The sequence below is a fragment of the Camelus ferus genome, chromosome 19 (assembly GCF_009834535.1).
Source record: "Camelus ferus isolate YT-003-E chromosome 19, BCGSAC_Cfer_1.0, whole genome shotgun sequence".
NCBI lineage: Eukaryota > Metazoa > Chordata > Mammalia > Artiodactyla > Camelidae > Camelus > Camelus ferus.
The window spans coordinates 18,056,364-18,083,537 of NC_045714.1; the positions used below are offsets into that span (position 1 = coordinate 18,056,364).

At 48.8% G+C, this 27,174-nt stretch overlaps 1 protein-coding gene across 2 annotated transcripts in view; it reads left to right on the top strand.

The window, feature by feature from the left end:
• Positions 1-27,174, top strand: part of RALGAPA2 (Ral GTPase activating protein catalytic subunit alpha 2) — a 265,476-nt gene that overhangs the window by 15,155 nt on the left and 223,147 nt on the right. For both annotated transcript variants that reach the window (XM_032461744.1, XM_032461746.1), the window contains exons 2-3: positions 12,254-12,364; positions 15,264-15,316. In XM_032461744.1, coding sequence (XP_032317635.1) covers positions 12,254-12,364; positions 15,264-15,316 — 164 coding nt within the window. The remainder of the gene's footprint in view (positions 1-12,253; positions 12,365-15,263; positions 15,317-27,174) is intronic.

The window sequence follows — 27,174 nt, forward strand, 5'->3', positions numbered from 1 at the left end:
TCTCAAGGAATTGAACATACCAGATAAGCCTAACTGGTTTAATATTCCACTCTAAGGTGCCTCAGGGTTCCTTTGAAGCAAGCGTCCCAGAGTCAGCTGGAGATTAAAAGAACTCTAAAGTTGGATATTTGGGAAGTTTTAAAAATACCAAGAAGATTTTTAAAACACATGAGGTCGCGGTGAAACAATACTTATTCACTCAACTAAAGTGACAAAGATTTCAGAAAACAGATACAAATCGTGTAAAGGCACAGGAGCTCACACAATCTGTTAGTGCCCCAAGGAAACCTGCTTCTCTTAACAGAGAAAATCAAACTCCAGTCTCGTACCAGCTTACTTGTAACGACAAAATCCATTTACTTAATTAAATTGTATCTAAGCTTAGCCAAACCGGACCATGTACAAAACTCTTTTCTCATGGTTCCTTGTTCCACAAACCTTCCATCACTTTCTGTGTCCATATAATTTTAATTTTGTCCCTTAATTCTTCCATCTGGAAACAATCAACTCTAGGTAAGAAAATGCAATTCCATCGTTTATACCTTCTTTTACACCCTATTTACCTACTGTATACTGAAATGTTTCCTTTATTATTTCTAGTAGCTTTAATTACATATTTAAATTAGAACTCTCAAAACTCTTAAAACCTTAATTTTGCTAAGAAATAAATAGGCAATTATGAACTGTCTTCTACATTAGCATTCTGTAAATTGGCAAACGTAAATACCAATAATAATTTTTAAAAAACATGTGCTTTCTTATCGGAAATATCTCAGTGTGGCACCACATATTTTTAATAGTCCTAGATGCCTCTCGTTTCTCTATGAGGGGAAACCAGTGTTCAGCGATCAATGTTCCAGCATCTTACTTCTCTGAGAATGACCTAGCTGCTCAGTAACCTTCCATCGTGTAACCTGATCCAGCACAACTCTAGAATTTTAAGTTACCAAATATCTAGAGAGATCAGATCTGTTCAAGTAGGCATTCTTTTTTTTTTTAAACTGGGTATGAATTTTATTTTATTAAAACTTTTTTATTGAGTTATAGTCATTTTACAATGTTGGGTCAAATTCCAAAGTAGAGCACAATTTTTCAGTTATACATGAACATATATATATTCATTGTCACATTTTTTTCGCTGTGAGCTACCACAAGATCTTGTATATATTTCCCTGTGTTATACAATATAACCTTGTTTATCTATTCTACATATGCCTGTCAGTATCTACAAATTTTGAACCCCCAGTCTGTCCCTTCCCACCCTTGGTGACAAGTTTATATTCTGTGTCTGAGTCTGTTTCTGTTTTGTATTTATGTTCTTTTTTCTTTCTTTCTTTCTTTTTTTTTTTAGATTCCACATATGAGCGACATCATATGGTATTTTTCTTTTTCTTTCTGGCTTACTTCACTTAGAATGACATTCTCCAGGAACATCCATGTTGCTGCAAATGGCGTTATGTTGTTTTTTTATGGCTGAATAGTATTCCATTGTATAAATATAAGGGTGTAAGGGTGTGTTCCAGCTTCATTGCTTTACATGCTGCTGTCGAGTTTTCCCAACACCATTTGCTGAAGAGACTGTCTTTATTCCATTGTATATTCTTGCCTCCTTTGACCAAATGTTTGTGGGTTCATTTCTGGGCTCCCTATTCTGTTCCATTGGTCCATATGTCTGCTTTTGTACCAATACCATGCTGTCTTGATGACTGTAGCTCTGTAGTATTGTCTGAAGTCTGGGCGAGTTATTCCTCCAGCCTCTTTCTTTCTCTTCAGTAATGCTTTGGCAATTCTAGATCTTTGATGATTCCATATAAATTTTATTATGATTTGTTCTAGTTCTGTGAAATATGTCCTGGGTAATTTGATAGGGATTGCATTCAATCTGTAGATTGCCTTGGGAAGTGTGACCATTTTAGCAATATTGATTCTTCTAATCCAGGAGCATGGGCTATCTTTCCATTTTTTAAAGTCTTCTTTAATTTCCTTCGTCAATGGTTTATAGTTTTCCATGTATAAGTCTTTCACCTCCTTGGTTAGATTTATTCCTAGGTATTTTATTACTTTGGGTGCTGTTTGAAAGGGGATTGTTTCTTTACTTTCTTTTTCTGTTGATTCATCATTAGTGTAAAGAAATGCAACTGATTTTTGAACATTAACCTTGTAACCTGCTACCTTGCAGAATTCTTCGATTAGTGCTAGTAGTTTTTGTGTGGACCTTTTAGGGTTTTCTATATATAGTATCATGTCATCTGCATATAGTGACACTTTTACCTCTTCCTTTCCAATTTGGATCCCTTTTATTTCTCTCTCTTGCCTGATTGCTGTGGCTAGGACTCCCAAGTCTGTGTTGAATAGGAGTGGTGATAGTGGGCAGCCTTGTCTTGTCCCAGACTTTAGTGGGAAGCTTTTGAGTTTTTCACCATTGAGTACTATGCTGGCTATAGGTTTATCATATATAGCTTTTAATGTTGATATATGTTCCCTCTATACCCACTTTGGTGAGAGTTTTTATCATAAATGGGTATTGAATTTTATCAAATGCTTTTTCTGCATCTATTGAGATGATCATGTGGTTTTTGTCCTTTCTCTTGTTGATGTGATGTATTACATTGATCTATTTGTGTATGTTGAACCACCCTTGTGTCCCTGGGATGAACCCCATCAAGTAGGCATTCTTAAAACATAATTATTTCTTAAGAGTTCACCCAAGAGCTCTTATCTCATTTGCATTTAATTTATTTGTAAGAATTTTATCACACCAAGTTACTTTTCTTACTGACAAATTTGCAACAGATGTAATAAGACCTTGTCTGACTTCTAGTTAAACCTGGAAACAATAAAAATATTATCTTTAAAGTTGATTACTCTAAAGACGTCTGTGTTGATTAGATCAACAAACTTTAACCTTAATTCCAGATATCAACTTAATATTGAATATTTGCTAGTTCACATGAACCTGAAAGTCATTTTGGCCGTTTTTTTGTGTTTTTTTTTTTCATGTTTAGAAGTACTAATTTTAAGCACTTACTTTTAAGTCAGTTAAATAGAGCTGTTTTATGAATTTAATTTTGATCATATTTCCTAGAGGTGGAGACACCTCCCGTGTGTAATGTGTGCACAGGCAAGACTGGACAAAACAGACTAACCTGGAGACCTCACAGCTGTGCTTCGCCCTCAGCTACGAGTTAGGGATTACAGCATAAACTGGCTAGTTTATAAATAACAGTTGGGATGAGTTTTTAAATACCCCCCCCCCATTTTTCCCCATGGCTTCAGGGTCCACCTGACTGGGCTGATTAGGCTCGGGCTCAGGTCAGTGTTTGCTGTGCCTGCATTTCTGGTTCGTACAGATTCGTAAGACAGAGGCAGTGGCTTTTAATTCCCCACAAAACTGGTCTGTCACCCAAAGGGTACTAAAAGATTGATGTGTCCAACTCGTTTTTCTTTTGTTTTTGGTTTTCTGGATCAGTGAGAAGATTTTTAAAGAAAGAATTCTGTGTTCTAGAACTTTAGAGTTTAATTTATCATGTCTCTAAAGGCTTGTACAAGGCATTCAATAAAGGCCCTCTTTCTGAATGCACAGGTTAGGCCAGCGGTGAGTCTATTACTATTTTTATTAGGCCCTGAATATTGGTTCCCAGTTGTGCTTTATATTGTATGGCTCAGGTGGCCCTACTGGTTTTCTGAAGTATGTTTAGTATTTCCTGAGGGGCAGATTTGTGTGCCCCGTCTTATAATACCAAGCAGGTGAAGCATTCCCCAGTGAGACATGTTTATCCCATGATATAATTAAGCAAAAGAGATGAAACCATCTTACATAAAGCCCGTTTAAATATACCAACTTTTATAAACTTGTATCTCAATTCTGCCAACTTTTGTACCTTTAGGTTTCATTAGGACTCAATCAGCAAGTTCCGATCTTACAGGAGGACTCCTAGAAGCTTTTCTTTTTATCCCCTGTCCATTTTATCTAATTTTATATAAAAGGTTCTGGGATCCCCAGAGAGGGGTTGACTCAGGCCCTTGTCAGTCTTTAAACTTGATTAATTGGTCCAACTGTTGCCCCAAGTAATTGTTGGTCCAATTGATGCAGGGAAAATGGTTGTGGGGTGAGAGGAGGGCCGTGTCCCAGGTCTCCACTGAGCCCCTGGGACGGGCCCCGCCAGGTGTGGGTCCTTGGCTTCATGCAGGAAAAGAATTCAAGAGCGACTCACAGTTGAGTAAAGGTAGATTTATTTAGAGAGATACATACTGCATAGAGTGTAGGCTGATGCAGAAGGCGAGAGAAAGGCCACGAGGTGGGGGATTGGGTGCTCAGGTTAGAGTAAAAGTGGCTGCACACTCGAGACAGAGTGTGGGCCCATCTCCAAAGAGGAGGGAGCAGACAGGGCGGCCAGGAGGCATGGTGTTGCATTTTTTGGGCTAGGTAGCTTCCCGCCTACAAGCCGGAGGACTATTCTAACTGCCCCGGGGAAGGGGCTGGGATTCCCGGGAACTGGGCCACCGCCCACTCTTTGACCTATGGGTGCCTGGGGACTGTCTTGGCGCTTGCAGGCATGTTATTTATTGTGCTAATATGTTACAGTGAGCAGATAATAAAGCTCAAGTTCTACTAGAAGTCAAATCTCCCACCTCCTCAATCCTCAAGGCCAACTGGGACTTGAATTTTTCGCCATTTTGGTGTTAATTGCTGTCATTCCTTGAATGGCGGTGCCCTGCCCCCTTCCCTCCTGTCTCAAGATCTCAGTGTGGTTTTTTTTCTAGCCCTTTAAATATACATATCTTAAACTGGGGTAAATAGAATGGACTTGTTGGGCTTCCCAGTAGGGGGTCCCTTTGGCGCATTTAACCTTAGGGAGTGTAGTATCAAAACTTTGTATCTTAATCCCATAAATGTCTGTTTTATTTATCCCATTTAAAATAATCATCTAAAGATTTCTTTATCCATTTGGGATAAATCCCTTTAAAATTTCTGCCTTGTTGGGAAAAAGTCTGTAGTCTCTACATTTTTTTTCAGCTAATCGACGTAATTAGCATTAATTATTCTAATGGTTTTGTTAGCACCTGTAACACCTGTTGCAGGGAAGAGCGCACAAGGCTCCCCAGCTGATTTCTTGTGTCTGTGTTAAACTAAGGGAGCTCTTAAGTTACCCGTCAGAGATATAGATATATTTTCCCCCCTACCTTTTAGATTTTTTTGTGGGTACCAATAAAACAGCTGTTTATAGTGAGAACTCTAAAAGTTTTTACCAATTTAGAACTTTCTCCAATTTAAAAGATCCATCATCTGGCCATTGTGAGATATAGATGAATAGTGATTTCAAACCAATAAGATGCAAGAGGCTTCCCCACAAGGGAGTGGGGAGGGTGCCACCTAAGTGAGATGCAGAAAGTTTATTCCCCAAAGTAAAGGCTGGTGCAGCACAGGTTAAGACGGCAAGAAGCATGAGAGTGGGTGCAGTCAGACAAAAGACTGTCCGGTCTATTCACTTGGCCACCAAGTGTACACCGTACTTGCACCTTTGGGTGGCAGAGACCAAGTTTGTTGGTTTGTTTTTAAAACACACTCATACAGATAAGAACGCCCAAGGATCAAAGGCACAGGAAGAGAAATGGAAGTTCCCCCGAGAGGGCTTTTGTTTGTAAGGTCAGAATTCTGAAAAGGTGTGTTTACCGAGCCAGCGTTTCTAACTTAACCGTGTGCACAGTGAAAGAGGCCCCTCGTTTTCAGGGTGAGTTTCCTTTCATCTCCAGGTAAGTCGGTACCTGTGCGTACGAGCGCCACATGCACACGCGTCTGGCCGGAGTGTTAGCTGGAGGTTGGTTTTCTGACATCCCTTGTTTTTGTTAAAGACGTCAGGTCAGCCACCCCCTAACCTCTCAGCTCAGACTGCTCATTTTCCTCTACTGAGCAAATCCAGTGTTTTCCACCTGGATTCCCCTAACTATCTCTCAGCTGAGGGGGCAGTCAGTCCCCAGTAACCAACTGTGGAGCCGGGTGTCTGTATACACTGCCAAATAAAACTCATGATCATCTACCAGTAACGGGAGATCTGAGAACTGGGAGAGACTCACCCAAATTCGTTTGGACTCTCCCAGAAGGTGGACAGGCCCACGAGGCCTCTGCTGGTGCCAGGCTCCTGGGACCTCGTACAGTTCAGGTGAAGGAGAGAAGCCTGTTCTGGGTGCCTTCGTAACTGGTCATGGCCGGTGAAACTTGCTGGCGATGAGTTTTGTTTTTCTTCCCCACCAGCATTTCCACCACAGTGTTGCATGACAGCCCATCCCAAACCAGGCCATCCCCAGAACAGATGCAACAAGCACCTGCTTTATTCCCACATCTGTCCACACTGGCTAGCGTGGTTCTGCCCAGGCTGCAGGTGGCCCCGGCTTTGGGCCCAGCTCTGCTTCCTGAGTTTCCCCACTTCCTCTGGACCGAAGGCTCTCTGGCTGCTGCTGGGCCGTGTTTCTAATGCCTGGCCGTCCACAGCAAGTCGGGAGATGGGCCCCGCATCAGCCTGGGTGGGCATTTTCTGAAGGTGTGGTTGGAGGGCAGGGATGGTTCGTGACATTTTTACTAACTACATAACACAAGCAGACAGAGGGCAGGGACCCAGGCAGCTGTGAGAAGGCGAAATCACCAGCATCATATGAGGCTTTAAGTAGCCGCGTCCGCGTATGACCACTGCCCTGCACCCTTGTCAGTGCTGTCTGTCTGGCGCCTGCCTGCTGTATTTTCCCTGTTCTCCCTGCTTCTAGATTATGTTCTAGGACATTGTCAGCTTCACCTCCTCTTTTCCAGCTTGTGATCTTGAGCGCCATGCTTTCAGTGCCCTCATGTAGGGAATTTGAGCAGAACAGCAAACGACACCATCTTCACCAACACGCAGATGTGCAGGCAGGGCTGGGAGCAGCTCTGGGGCGGGGAGGGGCGGGAGGACTGGGGTCACTCCCTCCAGGGGGGAGCTGAACCGAGCCCCTCTTCCCCTTGACGGTGGCCACTGGGGCCCTGAGCCCGAGAAGGACGTTTACTCTTGCTTTGGTGCTTTCAGGGGCTGCTGAAGTGGGTTTTTGTGAGGCTGTCCTATGATGCTCCCAACTAAAAAGGAGTAGAATTGTCATCGGAAAGGATTCTACGTGGAGGGAAGTGGAGGGACAGTCCACTGGCTTTGGCGTGTCTCCTGCGGTACTGGGATTAAGTGCTGGCCCTTACTGGGTGGTCTCCTTAAGTGGGTGCATTTCATGAGTCATTGAGATTTATGGCTTCACAGGTGAGGCAGGGTTGTTATTCCCACCCAGTGAGATGGCCTTTGCCAGGAGCTGGGTGATTGTAAAACCCAAACCTTTACGTAATGCCAACTGCCCTCTTAGAAGCACTTTGCAAACGTTCTTTTTGTTGGCACAGGAACCGTGTTCGCCCCATTTCTCAGATGCAAAGTGTTTCAAAGTCTTGTCCAGCGCTGTAGCTTCTGGACTTGAACCCAGACAGTCTGCTCCAAAGGTCCCCTGCCACCCCAGCTTAGCTAGTGCCTTCTACACCTGGATGGGGAAGAGTAATTGTCAACAGGAGGTTTAGCTGGACAGAGGGCCAGGAGAGGGTAGCTTCCAGTGTGGAGTGTAGAGGAGTATTTTCGAACTCTAGTGGGGAGAAGAATAGAAACCGTTTCCTGGCTGTTGGTTGGTGGTAAAAGAATGAGACATCAAAGGAGATTTCTTCAAAGTTATCGAGGGACCCCAGCTCTGTAAAGCTACCTGCTTTTTGCTGCTTGTGGTGAGTTTGTGAGCACATGCCCGAGTTTTGTGATGATCGCAAGGCAGCGTGCGAAGGCCTGTGCCAAACATACTGCAGGTCACCACCTCGAAGGTAGTGTACACCCTGGGCTCCGTGTTTCGGGTCTTTTCTTCCTTGCCTGCTGGCCCCACGAGGCTGCAGGAGGTAATGGCAAGCTTCTTCCCAGGAAAACGGGCAGCGCCACTGCTGCCAACTTCCCTTTTGTTTCTTCCCTGTCTGCTCACCCTCCTGCCTGGCTCCACCCGGCTCTCCTGCACACCCGCAAGGTGCGTATCCCCGACCTGATTCCTGGTTCTGATTCAGTTCCCACCTGTCTCTGAGGCCTTGCTCAGGAAGCTCAGGTTTGAGCTGGAAGACCCCAGCCAGGAGTTCTGCCCGCGTCCCTGACCGGCCGTGTTACCTCGGGCGCGTCACCTGTGATCCTGAACCCGAGGTTTCTTTGTCTTGAAACCTGCCCCATCCATCTCCCTCACAGGGCTGTGGGGAGGGTCAGATAAAATACATTCACGAAAGTATCTTTTAAAGCATAGATGGATCATGTTATGAATATCCCCACCCTCCCCAAGTGGCCTCGTCCACTCCCTGCTTTGACGTCCTGCCGAGCTCCAGCCACGGTGCCTCTCCCGACACTTGAGTGTGTAGCCGTGTCCTTGAGGGCCCTGCGCCATATTCTCTGTGTCCCAGCACTGGTGCAGGGCTTGTCTGCATGGAGAGGAGCTCAGCCATGTTTGAATGAACAGGTGAAGAAGGTCTTTCTAAAGGAGGCCTGTGATCACAGGCTTTCCTCTCTTTCTGAGCAGTATTCCTACTCCAGCTCCATGTGTCTTGAAATTAGCCTTGTCAGAAAGCAGACCGGTGGTACCTTCCTGTGTCCCCGTCTGCGGGGCGCTAACTGGCTGCCTTCTCCAAGATCTGTGCTTTGTAAATATTCATCAGGTGAGTCTTGCTTTTCAAAAATAAGACAGGACAAGGAATCATTCTAGAGTCTGAATTAGAGATATGACATCCTTGATAGCTATTTTTCGTTTATTCATTTAACAAATGTGGTGAGAACCTTCTGGGTTCTGGGCTCCATTGCTGGGCTGGGAGCACAGCGGGGACCGAACAGGGAAGACTCCCGCCCGCGTGGCTCCCAGGCTCGTGGGGCGCCCATCAGTGGAGGAGTCGACGCGGGAAGCAAGTGGTCTCACCTGACCTTCAAGCTGTGGGAGGAGTCGCGCGAGCAGGACTCCCAGACCAGTGAGGGGTCCTCACGGGAAACAGACCGAGGGCGATGCTCTCCGTGTTACTGTGAATTGGGCTCCCTTGACGGTGTCTGCGTGTCTTGTTAGGGGGAACTTTTAGCTGCACCCCCCACCCACAGGGAAGATAGCTGGCGGGGAAGGTGGCCGCTCCCTGGACTTCCGGCTTGGCGGGGGCATTTCTGTGTCTGTGAGGCCCCTCTGCCCCCACAAAGGCCCTCTTTCCTCAGGCTGCTGATCCTTGAGTGTCTCTGAGGGACCGGGGAGGCCAGGGAGGCTGGACTTGTTGATCCCGCAACCTTTCTGAGCTGTCTTGCTGCATCTGGGCACCCACATCCTCCAGCCCAGGAAAATCACCTGCTTGTGTGGCCACTGGTGAGCGGCCAGCTGTCCCCCCCCCGCAGACCCCATGAGGAAACATGCAGTGACACCAGGACACGCTGAGACTTCCCTGAGGAGGTCGTGTGTGGCCCTGGGTCTGAAGGATGAGAAGGAAGGAGCTGGATGGAGACCTGGGCGTGGGGAAGACGTGTGGGAAGTCTGGGGATGGAAAGAAGCTGCAGAGTGCAGGGTGGGGGGAGACCGGCGTGCAGGGGAGCTGGCCTCCAGCGGAGGGAAGTGCGCAGGGCCCTGCAGGCCGCCTGAAGAGCTGGGTTTTATTTTAAGCGCTACTGGGGGCTGTTGGGCAGTTTTGAGTAAAAGGGTCTGGTTTGACTGGCAGGATTAAATCTCCCTGGTGACTGCAGTGTGGAGAAGGGACAGGAGGGGCAGGGAAGCATGGAGCTCTGGCACGGCTGTAGCCGGGCGAGGGTGGGTGGGACGTGTGCCTGGCGGGGCTGCGGCCAGTGAGCGCGGCCCAGGCCTGGAGCCCGTGGGGAGAGGAGCTGACATCCCAGAGATGGGCTGCGAAGGAGCTGGAAGGACCCAGGATGGTGACTAGGTTTCCTGAGCAGCTGGGTGGGTGGTGGTGTCTGCGGGAGGAACAGAATTTGAGGGGAGAACAGTGCTTCTCTTGGAGGCGTTTAATTTGAGAAGCCTTTCAGGCTCTCCCGTGGAGACGTGCAGGCAGCGGGCGGTGAGAGCCCAGCTCGAGGGTTGAGGAGCTCCGGCGCAGAGGAGTCCTCAGCAGAGAGAGGAAATCTCTGTCTCGATAACTCCAAGGACCTGAGGGGAGGGTTGGGCCACTGTCCTGTCATCATGGGATCTGATGGTTTGCAGTCATGGTCCCTATCCTATGATGGTGTGTAAGGCTGTTTCTTTTATTTAGTTTGTTCAAGGAAATTTTGAACTAATTAGAAGTATGTACTAAATGCTGAAAACATCGATATCACTTCACCCAGTGGTTCTGCCTCTAGAAATACATGCTTTTAAATGTCCAAAATGTGGAAAAATATATATTCAAGGTGAATATCATCAATACATTATTTACAATATGTAGATTAAAAAAATCTCAGACCCAAACAAAGCCAGCTTTAGTATCTAACAGCAGGATATTTAAGCAAATATTGCATAGTTAATAAATGTTATGAAAACTATTTTTTTAAAAAAGAAAGAAAAAGAAAATATTGAACTAAATGCTGTGTTCCACGCAGCAGACAGACTGGGGGCTCTTTGAGGACAGGGAGTATCTCCAGCAGAGAAGACAGATCATTCCATCAGAATTACGTCAGGAGTTCCACCAGGAATTGAGGACAACGTGACACCTTCTGTGACAGGGACAAAGAGGGCAGTGGGGAGATAGCAGGGGCACTGACCTGGTCTGGGGTGGACCGAGGGGGTTTCAGCCGCCTCGGGAGCAGAGCCGTCTGGGGAAGCGTGCTTCAGAGGGAACGGGGTGGTGGAAGGGCCAGCAGGAGGTATTGGAGTGAAAATGAACAAAACCCTTTCTTGGAGCTGGTGGAGGGCACTCAGGGATTCCATGTAATGGTAATATTCATGCGGGTTGATGATACTGGTTTCATGGTTACCTGCTTGCATGCAGGGGAATTTGTTAGTTATTAGGAACTTCCATTGCTCTGTGCTCAGTGTTATTTTGGGGCAAGAAATAGAATGTAAAATTGGTGGTGCATGTGACTTTAGTTACACCTTGTGTGCATTATTTCAAAGAACCAGGGCAGAGTTTTTTGCATGAAAGGCGCTGTGTTGTTATCAGAGGAAAACAGCTCTCTCATTTCATCAGCGTTAGTGTTAACTTTATAGAATTTAAACACAGCAGTGTGTGTGTTCACGTACATTCACAGTATCAGGACCCCAAATTGGATATGACTCTGTTATACATTGAATAGCAACACATTATTTTTTTTTCCTTGAGTAATCTCATAGAATTTTAAGGAAGCTGTTTCTAGTTTTCCTGAGGTTATTTTTCTAGAGTTTCCTAAGGTGTGTTCTTCCAAAGAGCTGACGCCTTGGTTGGGATGCGGCTGTGAAGGCACCGCACGCACCCTTGTTCACAGAGGGAGATGCACAAAGGTGTGCTGACAGCGGGCGACCACTCCAGCCAGAGGTGCGAGGGACCAGGACTGGGTTGTTGCTCATCCCGGTGGGAGCTGTTCGTGGGCCAAGTTCCCTGCAGCCCGCCTATCTCCCCGCAGTCCTGGCTGAGCAAAACTGGCCCAGCAGGGAGGAACCCGGCTCAGGAGGACTCTGGGAGCACTTTGCGGGTCCCACCGCGTCTGAGCTGCAGTGGGATGGGTCCCGGGGAAGCTGGAGGGAAGGCAGCGGCCAGTGGCCCAGATGGAAGTGGGTGGGCGACTGGGGAGCACCTGCTCTTCTCTCGGGCTGTTTCACATCAGCCGGGAGGGGGCAGCGGCCGGCCACGCAGGACTCCACTGGTGGAGTTGTCTCCCAGATGTGCAGGCCCATCCCTCTTTCTGGTCCAGGTTGGAAGTCCCCTCTTCCAAGAACTTCTGCTTCCCTGTCCCTCACAGGAAGTCATCTCGCCCCTCCCAGGACCCCTGGTCCTCTAGCTGGTCTGTAAGTGCTGTGACCCCCCGCCCCCCACCCCCCGGCTCTGACCCTGAGGTCCGGGGTGGGGAGGGGTGCCCAGGCCACTTCGGAGCTCTCCTTCGGTGGAGAAGGAGTAGATGGGGATCCTCTTTGCTTTGTTTTCCTTCTCTTATAAGGGGGTACGGCTCGTTTTGACGTGTTCATTTCTGAAAAGTCTGCAAAGTCTGTAGATCGTGTGAGGTTATTGTCACCAATGGGAACTTTTTCTTTTCAGACAACGTGGAGACAAGTGATCTCAAGCAGTTTTTTGAGACCAACTATTCTCAGATCTATTTCATCTTCTATGAAAATTTTATAACACTGGAAAATAGTTTGAAATTAAAAGGTAAGAATTTCTACAAAACAATTTTTTTGGGTATACCAGTTTTTTTTTTTTAAACTTTCAGGAGGTTTTCAGAGGTTGTATGTGCCACAAGCCACGAGCGACATGCTTTTAAGCTTCCTTTCCTGCCAGACGCTTAGCAAAGCTGCGTGCCCTCCAGGGTTGGCGTCCTTCCCGTGAGCTCTCTGTTGAACAGGCGTTAATCAAACAACAAACAGCTAAGGGGAAAACGGGAGGAGAGGAAACCCACAGAAGCGTGAGTTCCAGAGGCATCATTTACTCAACAAGAAAGAAAGAAAAGTAACATATGCACACGGTTTAAAAAAAATTCAGATTCCACCGGAGAGTTTGGAATGCAGACTGACACGTCTCTTTGTCCGGACGCCCCAGCCTGCTCTGCACAGGCCACCGCTATCAGGTTTCCTGCCTGTTATTAATATATTGTGTTTATATGTGTTGGTGGTTGTGCCCCTATGCACGTGTATAAAATGTTCTTTGAAAACCAAGCCAATAAATACACACTGCACGTTCTGCTCCGTGTTTAGGTGGCAGGATGGCGTAGCCTGGGGAGCCAGCTGGGTTTGGACCCCAGCCCTACCTTCCAGCTATTTCTCCTTGGACAAGTGACTCCACCTGTCTCTGACTCAGTTTCCTTCTGTCAGGGATTCCAGGACAAAGTATGGCAGGAAATCAGATTACACTAGACCTACAAGGAGCCTTATATTCCAGGCTACAGCATTTGGACTTTGTTCTTTAGGTGGTTAGAGCTCCCGAAAATGTTTGCTACTAAGACAGTGTCTTATCAGGTGGTGAGTGAACCAGAGGCAGAAAGACCAATGAGGAGGCTAATGTTGTCATCCAGGTGCGGTCTGGTGACATCTGATCCAGGGAGGGGACAGCTAAGGGCAAAGAGTGTTGCATCCCAATGGGTGGGCTTGGACATGGGAAAGGGCTATGAGAGGGAGCAGTCAGAGATGCTTTCAAGATGTTGAGTCTGGTTCCGAAGCTGCCGCTGCCGCAGCGGGAGCCCTGAGGGGAGCCAGGTGGCGGGGAGCGGAGCATGAATGTGGCTTTGGGCAGTGTGGGCCTGAGGGCCCGGGAACACCCAGGTGCGGGTGGGCAGGAAAATGGAGGGACTGGGGCTTGGGAGAAGAGAGGGGCTGTGATGCCGTTGCCAAGGGAGAAAGTGTGCATGGAGTCAGAGAGTGACGGTTGGAGATTTGGGGTAATTCCTTCCTTTATGGGCCAAAGAGGAAGATAAAGGAGTAGCTGGGAATGCTGCCAGGAAACTGTTTTGTCCAGAAGCCCAGGTAAGAGCAGAAATTGGGGCGTGAAAGGTCAGCAGTGTGTGGTGATGCGGGCAGTTGAGGAACAGCGGGCCGTCTAGGATGCTGTCGCTGAAAATAGCGTTCAAAGTGTACCACAACCAGAGAACGAAGGAAGGCGCTCCTGGGCGAATGCAGTCCTCCGCGGTCAGTCCGGCCTTCCAGCAGTTAGGGCCAAAACCCGGGTCTACCTTCAGAATCCACCCAGAATCATCGGCCTCTGCTCGCAGCCGGTGCCAGGAATGCTGAGGCGCTCATGGGCCTCACCTGGACATCGCCTCCACCTCAGATGCCATCTCCCCTTCCACTCTGCACCCTCCCCACCTGACCCCCACCCCACCCAAATCCCTTAAGAGCAGATGGAGGGATATTTCAAGTGTGAGCACCCGGGTTGTGAGGCCCAGATCTCCAAATCCTCCAGCACCTTCCCATTCCTGAGGTCGCTGCAGTGGCCTCACATCCCACCTGCCTGCCCCGTCTGACCCCACCCGCTCTCTGACCTCCCCTGTGCTCCAGACACCAGGGCCTCCTCGCTGTCTTCTGTCCATCCAGACCTACTCAGCCCCTTTGCCTGGATCCCATTTCCCCCGCATTTCCACACCCCCATTTCCTCAAGCTTGCTTCCTTACCTCCTTAAGATCCTTGCTCAGATGCCTGCTCCTCGGCAAGATGCCCCCTGACTTCCCGATCAGAGCCGCACGCCATCCTTTCCGGCCTTCCCCACCTGCCTCTTGCTTCTCTCCCTTCTTCCTTGAGTGCTTCCTCCGGCAGGATGCAGGCTTCCTCAGGGCCGGATCTGGGCTCGGGCATCTTCAGGTCCTGGAATAACCCATGACAGAGTGACCATCTTCAGGATCTGCTCAGTGAATGAGTGACACCTGCTTCACAGGGCCGTGGGGATTCTGTTAGACCTGGGGTCAGCGACTTCCAGCTCCCTGCCTGCTTTTATAAATAAAGGTGACTTGGCTGCAGCCACACCCACTTACTTACGTGTGCTCCTTGGCTGCCTTTGTGATATAATGGCAGAGCTGAGTGGTGGCAGGACAGGCCGCGAAGCCTGAAATGTTTACAGAAGAAGTTCGCCAACCCTGAGTCAGATGATGTGTGCAAGCACGTAGCGCACGGCGCCCAGGGAGCTGCTGCAGGAGGCGTCGGTGTGTTGACTGTCATCACTGTCAGGGGGCCGTTTGCCTGGAGATGCGGGACTTTGCACAGCCTCTCAGTGTCACAGAGCTGGCACTCTGTTTTAGCGGTGTGTCCTATCACAATCTGAGCTCCTAAGTGACTCACTGAGAAATAAATAAATTACCTACCATGGGTTGATTGAAACTCAGAAAGCCCAGGAGGGGCAGTGCGGGGGCAGGGCCGCGGCATTAACCGCCTGGCAGAGGGGGCAGCTGCTGGGTGCGGGTCATGCACCTGCACTTCTCCCCCAGGCTCCACACTCCCTCCCGGGAGTTTTGACTAAATAAATGTATGTTGAGGCTCAAATGTTTCATGATACCTTTTAACATAATTTTTAATATCCTAAAATTTGCATGTTGTTATGGTAACTAATTTTTTTTAATATATTCCAGGGAATAATAAGTCACAAAGGGAGGAGCTGGACTCCATCCTCTTTCTTTTTGAAGTAAGTGTCTACTAATACATTTATCTTTTAAGATTCTTGTCAAAAAATTCATATATTAGATCTTCAGTTTTACTTTAAGACAAGTAAAAATGATGGATGTGTGTATCCTTTTTTCCTCTTTTACAGATAGTGCTGCGAAGAATGTTCTTGTGGTTTTGTTTTTTCCCTTGTGGGAGAATTTTTCCTGTACGGGTGCCTAGATGGGACGTTATTAGGTGGGGATGTGTGCGCATTTTAAGCACTGATATTGCCAAACTGTTCTTCAAAAAGGTCACATAGATGTGTATGTAAACGTACGTTAATCTTACGTAAATTTCCCTAACCAGCCCTGGAGATGAGTTTCCTTTTAATATATGCAAACTGACGTATAAAAACCTCACTGTTTCTAACATATGTTTTTCTGGCTACTAACGAGGTTGCAGCCTTTGTATGTGTCCCTTTGTCCACGTGTTGATCACATATGTCTCTCCAAAGGTAGAACAGGGGTTGTGGCTTTTGATCTGTTAAAAGTGAAGTCTTTCTTGTCCAAAGGTATTAGACAAGCGGCCTGATTATTGCCGCCTGGAGGACGGTGCTAGAGCCAAATTACAGGTTCTGGAAGCTCGCTGTTGCTTATCTAGAAATGACTCACAGTTGGAGAGACGTGTGCTTAGCTTGGTGTGAGATCAGCCTTACGACCGTAAAAGAAAGATCCAGCGAGCATTTGCTGCAGAGCTGGCTGGAGCGGGAGGCCGGGCTGCAGGGGAGGCTCTTCGTGGACTCCTGGGTTTGTGGAATAAAACAGACGTGGACACTGCTGGCCCAGGACCCAGCTGACTGCTGGCGCTCAGGCCTGTGGTCCCCTCTGTGTCCTGAGGGCTGTCCTCCTTCCCCAGATTTACCCCGTGTTTTGTTCTGGTCACTATGTTTCCTGGGGCCGCCCTCTTGTGACTGAAACCTGTGCAGAGGAGTCGTCTGTGACAGGAGCTTTCATGAAGTCCGTCACTTGCACAGGTGTCTGCTGAACACTTGATGCATTTACTAAAGGATCCACAACACATGTACAAGTTCTGAAGCAAGAGGATAAAGCTCCCACTTGGCACCCTTGCCCCCGCCCCCCCAGTTTAAGAACCAGAAGCTGCAGGCGCCCTCCGCCGCCATCCCTTCTCCTCGAAGGCAGCTCCTCCCCACACTTTGCCTTCCCTTTCTTTCTGTTATCACTGATCTCCGGCAGGTCTAGTTGTCCTGCAGCAGGACAGCCCGTGGTCCTGAGTGTCCCACACGGCGGGCTCAGGGCCTTCTCGCGTCCAGGACGTCTGGGTTAGAGAGGGCGTGGCTCCTGCTACATTACCACCTGCCAGGGATGAGCTGCCTTTATGAGAGGACAAGTATCTATTAGTCACAGCTCTGTAAAGCTTTCATCTGCATAGTGAACATGAATGAGTGATGAACTCGAACTGCTTCTGTTTCCGTTTCTGCTCTCACTCTGTGTCTAGCTCCAGAAGGCAGGTTGTCATTTGTGTGGTCCTTCTCTGAGAACTAAGTGCCCTCACTGCTACTTTCCACAAGTCAGCGCCGCATGAAGAGATGGCTTATGAGGATGTGAAGGTGAATACTTACCGAGGTGTGGGAAAGGCTCCCTTTGGAAGCAGTGGAATTATTAAGGCACATCAAATCACTGAAGGGACACTGCGTAAAGATTGTCTATAAAAAAGAGAAGGGCTGGAAGAAAGCAGAGGTAAGGGAGTTAGAAGGCAGGAAAGAAGAGCGTTAGCAGAGCTGCCGCCGCCCGTGGGAGTCAGGGCTTCCCGGAAGGGGACCTTTGAAATAGGCAACAGCAGTGTTTCCCGTGCAGTGAGCTGCTGCAGGCATCACTGCTCCGAGAGAGCACGTGAAGGCTCCCAACTCCGTCCGTGTCGGCGGGCACACCTCCCCGTCTGCCTCCGTGTCCAGAGGGATCACTTGGGCCCCTCAGAGGCTGGCCTCCAGCCTCCTTTGCCTGTGTCTCCCAGTCTGTGTGCCACCTGGAGTTTCTCTTGTTGCCGGTTCATGGAGATGTTTGTCACGTTTTTAAACTGAGGCTATGACTCCTTAATTTTACTCTTCTTCTAAATCTTACTTTTTCTGAGGGGGTAGGTAATGACGTTTATTCGTTTATTTATTTTTAGAGGAGGTACTGGGAATTGAACCTGGAACCTCCTGCATGCTAAGCACGTGCTCTACCACTTGAGCTATACCCTCCTCTCTTCTAAAAACATGTTTCGTCTACATTGCTATGTCTTTCAAATGGGAGTATGAGAATGACGGTGTGGGACCCCATGAAATGAATTTACATCACCGTCTTGATGAGAATGTGAGTGTTTTACTCGGGCCATCCTGTTTAACTTTTCCTTTCGAAGCAGATTCTGTCTTCCCAGTTTTATCGATGGAAGACTTGGGGCTTTGTTGTGTTAGGTGACTTGGCCAAGGCTGCACATCTGACAAATGGCAGACAGAGATTTAACCTCTGGTCTCAGTCTGGAACCCATTCCTTACTTCAGCGCTGTGCCGCCCTGCGCTTAGGAGTCCGGATGTTCGGGCCGGAGCCCTGGGCTGTCTGTACCAGTACACGCCTGTTCCTGGATGGGCTGCTCGGTCGTTGGACACGGCTATTGGGCACCTACTGCTCCAGGCGCCGGAGGGGGCAGATGGCTGAGTCCAGGCGTCCTCACAGAGTGCACCTTACAACTGCAGAGTCCACCGTAGGAACAGATGTGCCAGAGCTCCAGGAGCGACTTTCTGAGTCAGAAAATTCTGAGTGGCCCTTTTCACAAGTGACCCTTTGGTGGTGGCCCTTGAAGTGGCTGCCTACATCGGGGAAAAGGAGGTTGGGGTAGAAATGTCAGGCACTTGGTGCATGGCTTTCAAGGTCAAATAATTCACTGGACTTTGAGAACCTTCTGGATTCAGCAGGTGAGACGTGTTACTGGTCCAGGGACTTGTTTTATCAGGTGTGGGGAGACACGCAGACAGGAGAACGGTGGGCAGGAAGGAAGGAGGTGCTACTGTCCTCACAGACCCTTTGGAGCGGCAGGTGTGGCGGGTCCTGTAAGGAGAAGCTCCAGGGTGAAAAGAAAAGGTTGGGGGAGGAAGTGAGGGTGGTTTCTGCGGAAGGAGACCGGCGGGCAAGGCAGTTAGCCGACTAAGCGGGCTTGGACTGGCCAGTTTAAGTTTCCAGGGATCTGGGCTGTGGGTGTGGTCCCTGGTGGCCCTGAGCCTGGGCCCCAGGTGATTTGGGCAGCGCATAGCGTCCCAGGGTGCGAGAGCCCATTAAAGAGGGGGTTGGGGCATGGATTTGGGGCTGGCTGGTTTGCACGTCAAAGGCGTGCTGGCAGCTTCTATTCTAACCCCGGGAAGGCGTGCCTCCTGGGGCTGCTGCAAGGCCCTAGACGTCAGAGCATCAAGAGGACCGAGAATGAGAAAATACAGTTGTTAGAGAGGTGCCGTTTCACGCCGCCTGCCGTGTAATGCGTCATCCTCCCCCGTCTTGAGCAGAGAAATGGGGTAGTTTGAGTAGAGTTCGATAGCAAGGCGTTTCCCTCCCCGCCGCGCCCCAGCGCCGGCCTGCATTAGCTGAGGAGGTTTAACGCCAGCACTTCCACGCATCCTGGCCTCAGAGTGCTACTTACTCATCTGGTTTTCAGACATCACAGAGATGGGAATCACACACACATGGGACATTTGACTTCTAGGTCCCTTATTTGTCCGTTTATCCAGATCACCCCACCAGATTAAGTCAACCCTGTTTTTTCCCTTCCCGGAGGCTGACTGGCTTCTGTGTCACCTGTGGAGTGTGGCCGGGGCTGGTCTCGCCCTCCGCGTCCCTGGGGCTCCCTGTGCAGCTCTCTCTCCTGCTGGGCTGTCGCCGTCGCCCGCAGAAGTGCCCTGTCGCACGCTGTGTCACACGCAGACTTGGCCTGCTGCCTTTTCCCTCCGGCGTCTCTGTTTATGCACTTGGCCCCTCAGGGACTGCCCTTTGCCCTCCTCCTCCTCCGGCGCATTTGCTCAGGCTCCATTCAGGCCCACTGAGACCTCTCCTGTGACTAAGGACGCGCTCCCATGGGCTACCGTCTGGCTGCAGCTGGGCATTCTTTGTTCCCCTTGAAGGTGGCCAGGTCTCAGCTGCCCAATGAGACGTGGCATGCGGGGCCAGCAGCCACGCTTGTGGTCCTCCGTGTGCCCTGCAGTGACCTCGCTCGTTAGTGTTTATTGTCTGATCGGAGCCTCTTAAATGCTCACCTCACGTTCCATGGGGTTATGTGGTGTTTGTGTATTAAGATGTTTTCTTCTCTCACCTGAAACTCTGGGTTGAGGAGGTAGGGAAAGGCAGCAGCAGAGCGGGCTTGGTTTGTTCATGTTTAATTTTTTCGGATTGAGGTGTGGTTAGTGTCAGGTGTGCAGCAGAGTGACTCAGTTCTCCATCTTCACAGACATGTGCATATATATACACATACTTACATTTTCAGGTTTTTCAGGTTATTTTCCCTTATAGTTTATTACAAGAAATTGAGTCTAGTTCCCCGTGCTGTACAGTAGGGCCTCGTTTATCTCTTTTATGCATAGTGATGTGTATCTGTTAATCCCAAACTCCTAATTCATCCCTCCCCACTCTTCCCCTCTGACAGTTTGTTTTTTGTGTCTGTGAGTCTATTTCTGTTTTGTAAATAAGATTTGTATCCTTTTTTAGATTTCACGTGTAAAAGCTACCGTATGATATGTCTTTCTCGGCTGACTTACTTCACTTAGTATGATCATCTCTAGTCCATCCATGTTGGGGCAAATGGCATTGTTTCGTTCTTTCTTATGGCTGAGTAAATACCCCATTGTGTATGTCTACCACCTCTCAGATCAGGCTTTGCCACTGGCAGGCTGGGTGGCCCTGACTCAGGTCCGTAACCTTTACCTTGGCTCCCATGTCCGTACAGCGAGGGGTGGGACCAGCTAAGTTCTGGGGTCTCTTGTTGGCCAGCTCTACCAGCCTGTGATCCTGTGAGTGTAGCTTTGACCAAAGTCCCCAAACAAGAAGCCTTTAAAATAGGAAGTTGGTAGGGGAGTCTTTTTCAGCATGACATGCAGTTTTATGCTTTTATTTAGTTTTAAGACTAAATCCGTTTGACTCTGATTAGCCCCCGAGGATCTGACCTCTCAGGTGCCTTTTTCTCCAGAGCGGCTCTGGTCAGTGGACCTTTCTGTGATGGTGGGCATATTCTGTGCTGGCTAGTTGTGTAACCCCTGGCCACATGGGCTGTTTAGCGCTTGAAGTGTGGCTAGCCTGACCGAGCAGCATGAATTTTAACGTTAAGTAGTTTTATTTGATTTAAATTTGAAAATTAAGTTGACATAGGTGTGATCACTTAGACAGAGAAGCAGTGGGGCCTTCCAGCAGGGCCTTGTGACCTCATCTCAGAGACTTGTTTCCCATTGGTCAGACGCTTGGTGACGTCCCCACCCTAGTGCACATCTGTGTCCTTGTGGGGAGGGGACTGCACTTAAGGTTTAGGGTTTTGCTGAAACGGCTTCCTGGGGATCTGCAGGCACTGTCTCCAGTGGGCTATTGGCCGAGGGGAACATGAATTTGCCTCCACGGGCTGGGGAAGCAGGGCTCCAGGGGGCCTTCTGCAAACATGGAATTGAAAAGCCACACCCAATTTCATTCTCCTCTTTTCCTGTTTATTTTAAGTGGGAAATGATATTATAAGTAAGGGCCAGTCAAATTACTTACTACATCATCTCCCTGCCCCGCCTCCCCCCTCCCTCCGCCAGCCACCCAAGATGAAGAAGCACTCTTGGGGCCACCCCGGGCGGTGCATGAGGGTTGTCCTCACCCTCCATTGATGGGGAGGTTCTGATTGAAGCCACCTGGACAGAAGGCCCAAAGTGCAGTGGGTGACCTGTCCAGGGAGCGCAGGTGACCAGGGGCGTCTTCAGGGGCTGACAGAGGAAGGGGTAATCCTGGGGGCACTAGGTTTTGTTTTTCCTTTACTATCAGATGACAGTTTGATGGAAGTTTGCGTCAGGCCTCCTGCCTCACGTCTTGCGCCCCCGAGCCCCCGGCGTGTGGAGGTGATGCTGGATTGGAGGGGGACTCGCGGTGCACGGTCCTGCCAGGCGCCTGATGTCTGGGCGTCGTCACGTCTGGGAGTCGCAGCTGACCGGCCGGGAGTCCAGGGCTGCGGTGGGAGCCGTCTTCCTTTAGTGCAAGGTCTCTTGTTCCTCCGTGTTCTGAGCGATCTCACACAGGTCGGGGCTTAGCCCCCAGTTCTCTTCCTCAGAGCGGGTGAGAGGACTCTCCAGGGGTTGTACCTCCACCGGATGGGTGCAGCCCGGGGTTGTGCAGAAAAAGCAGAGGGGGTGGGCCGGCTGTCACTTTGCACAACTGCTTTGTATGTGCTGCCAGTCACTTAAGTGTTGGTTTTATAGACCACACACGCACATTTATTTATATCTTTTCACACTTAGTAGCCCCAGGTGTTCTACTCCAGGTATTCCTAACGAAGGAGAATTGCCTGGAGAGAAACCAGAATTACGGATGTAAGAGAACTACACACAATAAACGATTCTGCAGTGTTCGTCCCCTCTCCCCCACCTTCTTCTTTCGGTGGAAGTGTAGCTCTTTCATAACTCTTTGAAGATGAAAACAAATCAGAAGCTCCTTCAGAGAGGCAGTGGAAACACTCGGCCTGAGTCATGGACGAGCCACTGCGTTCGGGACAGGTGTCCAGCGGGACTAGGTCACAGCCCCCTTTCTTTCTTCAGGCCGTGGCGCGCACTTTTTCTTATGAGCAAGTAACAGAGCCAGATGGCTGAGTGGTGCTTTTATAGTTAACCAGTCCCCACAGCCCCACTTTCCTCAGCTTCCTTTGTCATTACTTATTCCAGACTGTCCAGTGTGAGAACGCTCCCGGCTGCTCCTCGTCCCCACGCCGAGGTGCAGGGCTTCCACGGATCTCTCACACTCTTCCCACTTTTTAGGTCCTTTTACTGTAAGGACTGCTTTGCTGTTACTGAGTGGAGGAGGGACAGGAGCAAATAAAGTGAACACGGAAAACAGATTCTTCCTAAATCCTTGGAATTGAAGTTCTTCTTGATGACTTCAAGTATTTGGCTGCTTCAGTGGATTTTGTTTTTCCTTTTAAAAGAATGATTCCAGCTTTGAATGCAGCTCCCGGGGCACTGCCGTAATTCTAAATGACCGATTGCAACCCTGAAAAGATGTCAGTGTCAGTTCAGAGGTCCTGGAGAACCAAGGGCCACAGAGACACTTCCCTGTCCCCAGAGCCGCTCTGAGTTCTGGTTGGCAGGCAGAACCAGAGCCCCTGGGCATCATGACCAGAATGTGGGGTCACCTTTATGACACTGGGGTTTTTTTTTTTTCTATATTTTAAAAAATTTTTGTTGCAGTATAGTCAGTTACAGTGTGTGAATTTCTGGTGCACAGCGTCATGTGTCAGTCATACATGTACATGCATATACATATATTCGTTTTTATGTTCTTTTCCATTATAGGGCGCGACAGGGTATTGAGTGGAGTTCCCTGTGCTGTACGGTGGGACCTTGCATGCTTTAATGTGTTACGTACAGCATTTAAGGTGGTAACGGGCCTCTCGTTGTCCTGGCCGTCTTCACGGCATCGTCAGGCTTGCTTTTTTATTAACGTCAGGCCCTTGGTTGGGAGCAACTCCAGCTGGTGGCTTTTGGGATGTGGCACCGTGTGACCTGCGCCCTGACACCCCCAGGACTTCACAGGCCAGGGTCGCAGTGGAGGCTGGTGGCCGGCCCTGCCCTTTCTCCCTGGTCTCAGGTGTCGTCTCCTGAGCGCCGTGCCCTGTGTAGGACGAGAGGTGACAGTAAAACACAGGCCGGGTCCTCCGTTCCCGGAGCACAGGGTCATTCTGGTGTCGGCCTCTGACCATGAAATGTTTACGAGCCCTGCAAACTGCAAGATGGAAGCACTGTAAATGTCCAGTCCTTTACAGAGATTCTTCGAATGCGTTGCTCACGGTTACAATTTGATGCTCCTATTCCAGCGTGTTAATAATTTGAATTATTAGATACAGCATTTGAGCTGAAAGGAGCCATGTTCAGTGGACCTTTTAACTTTGAAATTTAATACTCGAGTTTTCCTCAGGCCTTGCGACTTACAGGTGAGAAACTTGGGATCGACCCAACAGGATATACTGAGTTACTCAGCTGCCTCGGAGGAAGGGAAACTGGAGACAAGATGTTTGGGAAGTGTGGAATTACATGCCTGGGATTGTCTGTCGCAGCCCAGGTGCCCTGAGCCTCCGGGCCTGCCGGCCACTCTCACGCTGTGCGCCACTCGGTCCGCAGATAGGTGACACCTTCGGGGTGGGTCCCCTGAAGTTCTACCGCAGCAGACCTGCCAGGAGCCCTCCCGGGGCAGACGGCAGAGACGGATGGCGTTAGGGCTACACGCATGGAAACCTCACAGTAAAGCTTGAGCACGTCGTGTGCGTTGTTAGAGCAGCAGGAGATACGCAAGGAGCGTTTTCTCTCCCTTCAGATTGCTGAGAATTAGCGTGCGGACGGTTTGGATGAGCCGTCTTCTTTCTCCATCAGTTTGGGGGATGGCTGTCCAGATTCTTGCTGTGTTGTCCATTTTCTGTGGCTCGTTTTGCTTGGCCGTGGCGTGTGGCTGGGACAGTGACCCCTAGCGTTTGGCGTGCTTGTGACGCTGGGCGGGGACCTCAGGCCTCTGAGCGAACCTGCAGGTCGGGGGCACTTTCTGAGTGTGCGGAAGCGGGCGTCGGGAGCCCCCTGGGGTGGTGGGACCCCCGCGGCGGTGTCTCACTGGGGGCTTATTTCTCAACTTTCCGCGTACCTGGAAACTCTGGAAGTGAAGTGTTTTTTGTTTTTTTCTGTTTTGTGAACAATGGCCCAGAAAAGACAGACAGCTGATTGTGTTGGTATGGAAGTTGACGAGACGTGAAAGAAAAGTTTTTAGCCGGAAAGCGGAAGCTCGGGTTGGAGAGGCCGCGACGGCTGCGGCTGCGGCGGAGGCGCCGCGGCGGGAGGGGCCCCTGCCCGTGTGCCCCGGCCGGGCCGCGAGTCAGCGCGGAACCGCGGCGACGGGCGGGCTTGTGTGCTGCCGAGCTGGGCGTCTGTGGAGGCTGCTGCGTGTCTTCTCACTGCAAGTGAAGAGTCTAATGAAATTTGCTTTTCTTTAAAGGAGGGTAGACCTTTGCGTGATCTTAAAGTCAGAAAATAACTTCTTATCGTCCGTCCGGCGGCCGTGCTCCGAGCTGAGCGCGCGGACCGCCTCTCCCTCCGCTCGGGCTCTGCGCGTCGCCCGTCCCGGCGCAGCCTACCCCCTGCCGCGCTCCCGCTCACTAGCCCTTGGTCTGTCTCCCTCACTCACCAGAATGTCCTCGGCGTTCTGTAAGTCTGGTTCCCAGGGCCTTTGGTCAGAGGTGCAACTCCCCAGCAAGGTGTTCACGGCCCTTCCTGGTCTGGCCTCTGCCTCCCTGCACATCCCTGTCTCCCGTCAGGTCCCCAGACTGACATCCCCAATGTCCTGGCTATCATATGTAGACTCTTCAATGATGGCTGTTCTGGCTGGTGTGAGGTGATACCTCATGGTAGTTTTGATCTGCATTTCTCTAACAATTAGCAATGCTGAGCATTTTTTTCCATATGCCCTATTGGCCGTTTGTGTATCTTCATTGAAGAACTGCTTGTTTAGCTCTTCTGCCCATTTTTGGATTGGGTTGCTTGTTTCTTTGATATTAAGGCATATGACCTGTTTGTATATTTTGGAAATTAGTCCCTTGTCAGTCACATCATTTGCAAATATTTTCTCCCATTCTGTAGGTTGTCTTTTCATTTAAAAAGCTTTTTGACTTTAAAACTCAGTTTTGCTTTTTTGTGTCTTTTACTATAGAAAATTAAAATGGACAGATTTTCTTCCTGTTTCAGATTTGACCAATTTCAGTTATACAGCATTCTCATTGTTAATAATTTTTGTAGAATATTTTATACAATAGCTTTTATATAATAATAGAATATACAATAATAATTCTCATTGTATAATTGTAGTTGTTTGAGTTTTTTGTAAACTTGAGTGTTGCTCACCAGAGTGTTTTAAAATCCCCCAAGTAGTTGAAAATTTTCAGCTCAGACTCTCAGTGGCGGGCTGGGCCCCCAGTGCAGTGAGTGTGTCTGTGACCTGTGCATCTGCACCTTTGAGGGTTTTATTCACATATCTTAGAAAAATAACTTTACATAATGTTTTGTGAATGTCAGAGTCTGTGACGTTTTCTCTCCCTGCCTCTCTCTGTGTCTGTTACATCAGTCTTACTCTGTTCAGATCTGCTGTGTGGTAGTCTGTTGCTCTGCTGTCTGCCAGAGCGCATTAACGTCTCCCACTATAACTGCATTTCCCCCTCAGTTTCTGTATTTGCTCTACTTCCCTGCTGTGTTACTAGTTTCATAAAGGTCTGCTAGTGTCATAGCTAATTGTGAGTTACTTTTTTAGCCTGTTTGAAATGATTCCTTTTGTCCCCCTGAAAACCTTTTCACTTAATATTGATGCTGCTTTGCTGTGTGCTTGTGCCCACGTGCACCAGATACGTCATTTCCTGTATTTTATTGTTAATTTTCTGTGTTTGAAAGCCGGTTCTAATTGACCTGGTCTTTGATAGAGAAATTTAACTTACTTATATTTATTATTTTTGTATGTGTGATAATTAACATTAAAGTTTATTTTGTACTTTTATTTATGGGGTGAGAGATTCTTGACGTTCGCTTGATGCCTTGTGATTTGGAAGACATACTTTTTACTGTCATTCCAGTAATTGTCTTTAAATTAACAAACTGCTACTTGAACCTTTTTCCTTTTTATTATCCATATCAAGAATAAGCAGTATTTGGTGGTGCTTTTACTTTTTGTGTGTGTGTAGTTTTTTCTTAGGGGGTAATTAGGTTTATTTATCTGTTTGCTTATTTGTTTAGTGGAGTTGCTGGGGACTGAACCCAGGACCTTGGGCTTGCTAAGCACATGCTCCGCCTCTGAGCTCTACCCACACCCCCTGCTGGTGCTTTTACTTCAGTCGCATGTGTCAGTTGTACTTCTCACTTTTTTTTAATTTTAACCATTTTATATCCAGATTAGTTTATTATAATATTTTTTAGAATTTATTTTCTGATGTTAATGGTTTTGCAGATTTAATTTTTATAACCATATTAATTTCAGTGGTATAAATATGACTCAGTGTTCACAGTGCTTATGCACCTGCACCCTTGTTTGGGGATTACTTTGATTAATCTCTGTGTTTGCTGGAATAGGAACAGTTTAGCACGCTGAGGTAGTGAGGTATGTGGCTGACATGTTTCCAGCTTAAGACTATCTTTTTTTAGCCTTCAAACACATATAGCTGGCTCTATACTTTTTGAATCATAGTCATTTTTCCACAAAATGCTGAATTTTGTTAGCTGTAGTTGAGTTATCTTGATCATGTGCTGGAGTCAGCAGCGGGCACCTGGTCTGCTTCGGGGGCTCTGCTCCGTCTGTGACCTGGGCCCTGTGTTCTCAGCGTGGCCTGCCAGGAGCCATCGGCCACACTGCTGGAGCTTGGTGTCGCAGACTGCAAGACTGAGGCCGCCTGAGTTTTGTTCCTTTGCAGATAATCCATTTGTTCTTTTCAGATTTGTGTAGAGTGTTTACTTATGTACTGAACTGACAACTTTGAACGTGCAGTGTCTGGGTGTTTGTCTCCGTTCGGCGTATCCGGTCCTGGGGAGGCCTTGTGACACGCGTGTCCTGGCACAGGGACAGCAGGAGGCTGTGCGGCCACCGTCTAGACCCCCGAGACCCTCGCCTT